Raw genomic sequence first — 6,589 nt, 5'->3', positions numbered from 1 at the left:
ATTGAAAGTTACATTTTGTATATACAAAGTATATATAATGGACAAAATAATCTAATATATTTATCTTCTTAATTAAGACTTATATTCTATATAAAAACGTTTATATATCAGAACCAGAATTATTATTATTTCAATTACTAGTGAATTGTTCCACCAACGGTAAAAAAACAACGTTAAACATAAATAAAAATGTAATTATGTATATAGTGCAGAAAATGTGCAAAATGGAAAGTATGGACTGTTGCACTAATTTTGTGTTATTTGTATTCATTTATTTATTCATTATTAACATTTAATTTTATGTTGTCACCACATAATATCCACTGTTGTGTTTACAACAATAAAAGTTGTTTTGATTGTGATCTTAGAAAGAGAGGTGTAAGAAAGTAAATATAAAGATGTTGATGTTATATTGAATAAACAAAAGAATATTGCATTTAGATTTTTAATTATTGGAATTAGAATATTGAACTCAATGTGTAAAATATATATATATAATCTATATATTTATTTATTTAAAATAAATTATTCAAAAAGATAATTCAATAAGAAAAAATAATCAATCAATCAATCAATCAATCAATCAATCAAGTTTATTGATAAAGCACTTCAAAAACAACAACAGTCGAAACAAAGTGTTGACATGAAAGTACTAAGAAAGCAGTTAAATCACACAAAATTAAAACAATATCAAATAAAACAAGTCAAAAGCACTAAAAACAGCTCAGAGTCTCATGCGGTTTTAAAAGAGAATAAAAGTTTTAAGACGAGATTTGAGTGAATAAAAATCAATGTTTCTATATGTACATTTTTAAAATACAGCATAACTCAACATAACACTGAATCAGAAGGATCTGGTTTCTCTGATACAAGATATAGAGTTTGTGTTGAACTCATTTTCATCACTTTACTTCTTTGGAGAAAATCTTTTTTTCACAAAATAAAATACCTTTCACACTGTAATATTGAATCAAAACAAAATGTACATCAATTCTTCTTCTTTCTGACTCCTCGTGGACGACTGGCTGTGTAAGTGTGTGTATTGTCAAGAATCTGATGATACGTATCACGATACAGAGGCAACCATAACATCCAATGAGATACTGTAGTAACCAGGATATATTTGTAGTACTGTGGAGTACTTGAGTAACGACTGCTGCCATCATCACCGGATCATGAAGGTGTTTATTAAAGAAGATTTAAAGAAGACTCGTCATCATCAGTAACAATCCAATCACAGAGGTTCTAATCCAGTCACATGACGTCACTGTGTCTTCACTGCGGCACAAACGACAAACGTTCTCAGAGACGTTCATCCAAACATTGAAGCTTCATGTGATGATGTCACTCCTGGAGACTCACAATCTCACTGTCGTCTACTTCAGCTTCACAAACTCACACGAGAACGGAACCCAGACTCCAGCATGAAGAGGTTGAGTGAAGCTGGTCTGGACTCTGTGGAGGAGAGTCATGGTCTCAGAGACGCTGTAGAAGGACAGAAGACCTGCAGAGTGATCCAGGTACACCCCCACTGTGGAGGGTCCGACACTGGAGACTTTAGTTCTGATGTTGTTGTGTATAAATAAACAACCAGAGTCGTTACTATATAAACTCCAAGATTTGTCATTATTACCAAATAAACTTTCATCTCCTGATCTTCTGATGTTCTTGTATGAAACTGATACTACAACATCTCCTTCTGTTCTCTTCACCTCCCAGTAACAACGTCCAGTCAGAGACTCTTGACTCAAGACCTGAAGAGAATCATAGAATCTGTCTGGATGATCAGGACGAGGCTGATGTTTTCTCATGATTGTCACTTTCTTGTTTCCTTCAGACAACATCAACCATGATCCTACAGTGTTTGGATCCAGAGTGATGTCCTGTGAGTATGTGAGGAACTGCTCTCTGGTCTCTGGAAGGAACAACATGGAGATGTCGGGCCACATGTCTCTCAGAAGGTCCAGGACTTGGTCTCTGCAGGCTGACACGGCTGCTGTTACTTTCTTAAAGCGACGGTGAGTTTGCTCAAGGGTCGTGGAGGAGGTCGTGTCTTCACTGACCTCTGAGAGTGAGGTCGTGTCTTCACTGACCTCTGAGAGTGAGGTCCAGTTCTGCAGGAAGAGGGTGTCACTGTCGGTGAGTGACAGCTGCTGCAGCTCAGCCTCTTTCTTCTTCAGCTCAGAGATCTCCTGCTCCAGCTGCTCCTCAAGTCCTCGGACTCGAGCGGCTTCAATCTCCTGCAGAGATCTGATCTGCTGCTCCACATCAGACATTCTTCTCTGGAGGATCTGGATCATCTGGATCATCTGGACGAGGGTCTCCTGACTGTCTTTCACTGCTTCATCAGCAGAGACTCTGATGTTCTTCTTCTCCTGCTGGAGCAGCTTCACTTCCTTCTCTCTCTTCCTGATCTTCTGCTGGATCCTTCCTTGACTCTGATCCAGGTCTTTCTCTCTCTCCCTCCTCTCTGCTGTGGTCGAGACGATGACATGATCTTTGTGTTGGTCCACAGCACAGAGAGAACAGATGAGCTGCTGATCAGAACGACAGAACATCTTCTTCTCCTCCTTGTGTTCAGAGCAGATCATCTCCTGGAGCTGCTTGGACGGCTGGACCAGCTTGTGTCTCCTGAAGGCCGGAGCTTCTCGATGAGGCTGAAGATGTTCCTGACAGTAGGAGACCAGACACACCAGACAGGACTTGAGGGCTTTCATCTTCCTCCCAGTGCAGGCGTCACAGGTCACATCTTCAGGTGCAGCAGAGCAGAGGTCCTCAGCTGCTCCAGTCTTCTTCAGCTCCTCCACTAACTCTGCTAACACAGTGTTCTTCTGGAGGACAGGTCTCTCGCTGAAGCTCCGTCTGCACTGAGGACACTTGTAGATGTTCTTGTCCTGCCAGAGACCTTCAACACAGGTCTTACAGTAGTTGTGTCCACATGCAAGAGAGACTGGATCCTTCAGTAGATCCAGACAGATGCAACAAGACAATAGATCAACTCTAGTCTCCATGTCTCTGCGACTGAAACACTCCCTTCACAGGTGAACTCTTTTATAGTCTCAGTCACATGTCTCTGCCACGATCTGATCCAACCACAGGACTTTGTCCTGAATGAACAGGTGGTTTCGAGGAAGTTTGATAATGTGCCGATCAAACTGCCTTGAAACCACATGTTCATTCAGGACAAAGTCCTCGACACACCTTGATTCTAACACACACACACACACACACACACACACACACACACACACACACACACACACACACACACACACACACACACACACACACACACACACACACACACACACACACACACACATACACATTCACACACACACACACACATACACACACACACACACACACACACACACACACACACACATACACATTCACACACACACGTGTATCTATATTTAACAAATCAGCGGACAGACAGATGAGTTTAAGAAAAATGCTCGTTTAGTGAATTTTGTAAAAGTCAGGGACAAATTTACGTGAACAGTGCTCTAGCAGCAGAGACATCTATCGCAGGCGTCTTCGAATGCAAAGATCTCACAAAATGGTGAATGTTTTATAGTGTATATAGTATACATGAAGGATTGGTCAGTAACTGTAAACCCTTGATTCTAAGATGGCCGCCGCACGTGGTCGTCGTGTAAATTCACCAAAGGTTGTTGTCTTCTAGAGAGAGTCTGTTCCCAGTGACTTGCTGGCCTGTTGTGTCTTTCAGTGTGAGTTCTCACAATAAATTGTCGACCACACAAGTTTTTGTTTAGCGTCTTATGGCTGCTTTCATCATAGCCCTGATTGGAGCAATCAGAGGATGTTATTCTGGGATTAACTGTTTACTGTTAGATAGACTCAGGAAGATATCATGTCTCTAACAGGTTAGATTTGTCTCCTTTTTCGTCAAATCGCAAACAACTTTGCATTTCTTAGTCATGTGTCTCAGGGCCCTAGCTTCTCCACAAGCAACCACAGCAAGAGCAACACGAGGGACAGAAGTGTCAGAGAGAGCATAGAGAACACCTTGTTTGTTTGTTAGTTCAGCAGCCACACCATCAGGACCACAAAAATGTCACCGCAGATAAGAGTCACGTTTGTGCCATTTGTCTTCATAATCAAGTTCATCATCATCCCAGACATAGTTGTTAGTGCAGTGTGGGGGGTCCAAAGGTGGATCATAGGAATGAAGGCTCAAAAGTATTTTCAAGATCAGAGAAACCATCAGATGTTCAATCATGTTGAACCAGTACAGCTCCTCCCTCTCTGGAGCAGAAGTTCATTCTTGGTGGAGAGTTGTTGAGGTTGAGTTCTTGTTTGAACAGCTCAGAAAAATTGCTTCAATCGTAGGTGTCACCAATAGGGAACTGGACCAAAGTTCCTGGACTAAAAGCCAAAGATGCGCCATTGTTAACCAACATTTTTTGTTTGTTTCCATCCCCTCGTCCTCTTCTCCTGCCACACCCATGCACTCCAGCCAGTGGCCAATAGGGAGCTATGATAGGACCCTAGAACTATCATCAACTATCATCTATGATAGGACCCTAGAACTATCATCATCTTTCTTTAAGAGAAGCTCTTTCAAGTCTTTAAGTTGAATCTTAATTAGCTGTATCTGGAGCTAAATGAGAGAACTTTGTGTAACTATTTTATTTATTATGAATTCTTGGAAATCATTGATGTGAGTAATAAGATTTACCATTAAGTTAAAAACAGAGTAAAGATTCTTATTTTTCTTCCCTGTCAGGAGCTTTAACTTGTAGTCAACTTGTAGCAATAGTTACTTTTGTCTTGAAAAGAGGAGGTCAATAAATGAATAGAAACAATTAATAATAATATTGATAATATTAATAATAATGCTAAAAAAAAATAGGTAAAGAAGCAATTACCAAAATAAATAATTACATGAAAATATGAAATCTAAATTAAGAACCAAAACTTTAATTAACTAATTAAAATATTATAAAATCCGAGATCAATAAAACAAATAGTAAATTAAGATATTAATAATAAAAACAATTAAATTAAAATCAAACGGAATGACTTGAAAATCGAAAGTAATAATAACCAATCAAGTTAAATGCAATTAGATCTAATCAAAATATATACTAATTAATTAAAATTATTCAAGTCAAAACAATAGTCAATTAACAACTTATTATTTATTTATTATTATTTATTTAACTTCCTAATTAGTTGCTTATATATATAAATATAGCACAATTGACAAAGAGGAAAAAGAGTGACTGTCTAAAGACCAAATACAACATATAACTTAATATTCATCCAATAATTAAAAAGATAAAAATCCAATCCCTTATTTATTACTAATAATAAAACGATAGTACATTTATGACAAATTGTTAAAATAATAAAATGAAATTATATTTCATGTAATGAAAATGTAATAATTGAAAAAATAATAAAACAAAATAAACATGAATACTGATCTAACTAGATAAATGTAATTGATTCCATTAATTAATAATTAAATAATTACACCAATTGAGTCAGAACAATAGTCAATTAAGAAGTAAGTAAAGAGAAAACCAGCAGGGGGCAGCACAGCAGACACAACACCCAAGATCAGAAATTGAGAGTAGAAGAAGAGACAAAAACAGGAACTAAATATCAACAAACGTACACATGTGCAAGCAGTCAATGACACACTTGTTTCAGATAAGCAGTATTAGCTTTAGATAAAACACCAAAAGTTACACGCAATGTGACCTATTGTGAGTTGATCAATTGAAAATGTGAAATAGGAAGAGAGGATGGTCAAGATCATTAATACATACAGCAGTGAGCCAACCATCAATGGTAATTGTGTTATTGTTATTGAACACTGCAGAAGAAGGAGAAAATTGAAATGTGAGTTGGTTTGTTTTTCTTCTTAAACCAATTATACCACTAATTAACTGTATATATACATATATACCTTAATGAAGAAACAGGAATAATAGTAAAATAACTATTGTCAACAAAGAATGTTACTTAATGAAGAGAAAGGATAATTATACCAAACTCAATCCAAATACTTAAGAAAGAAACAATGAAGGGAAGAAACTAAAGAAAAAATGGAAAACAATAACACTGAATACAAGAAATAATAGAAATCAATAAAAATAAAAATGACAACAATTGATAAAGGTAAGAGAAAACGTAATAAGTCAACAATTAAATTACACATTAACTTTAACTATTATTATTTTCTTTCATAAACAAACAGTCTAGGGAATAGAATTCAAGATGAAGTAAGAATGTATGTGCGTTAAGAGAAGACATGAATACAATGGGAGGGTCGGTGAGGAAAAGAGCGAAGTCTTAAAAGTTCAACCTCTAAGTAAAACCACTCCCACCAACAAGGAAACTCTTTCAGAGCTCAGTCGGACTTGCAGCAGCTGACAAGACAGCGTCTGCCAAGAAGCTGTTGTTCTTATCAGCAAGAGATAGTGTTCAAAGACACACACACATGGACCCTCAGCCGAGTCACAGAAAGTCAAGAGATCTCACGCAAAGAATAACAGAATATACAGAGACAGACAATTTTAATTTTACCAGCCTGTCGTGTCTAAAGTGT

At 37.2% G+C, this 6,589-nt stretch overlaps 1 protein-coding gene across 1 annotated transcript; it reads right to left on the bottom strand.

The window, feature by feature from the left end:
• Positions 1-724: 724 nt before the first annotated feature.
• LOC148079141 (tripartite motif-containing protein 16-like protein) lies at positions 725-1,949 on the bottom strand. The gene has a single exon (XM_087792259.1). The coding sequence runs from the start codon at positions 1,947-1,949 to the stop codon at positions 1,377-1,379; it is 573 nt and encodes a 190-aa protein (XP_087648385.1). The 3' UTR covers positions 725-1,376.
• Positions 1,950-6,589: the final 4,640 nt, after the last annotated feature.

Source organism: Callionymus lyra, chromosome 5 (assembly GCF_982586985.1).
Source record: "Callionymus lyra chromosome 5, fCalLyr1.hap1.1, whole genome shotgun sequence".
NCBI lineage: Eukaryota > Metazoa > Chordata > Actinopteri > Syngnathiformes > Callionymidae > Callionymus > Callionymus lyra.
This window is presented reverse-complemented; position numbering and strand designations above follow the sequence as displayed.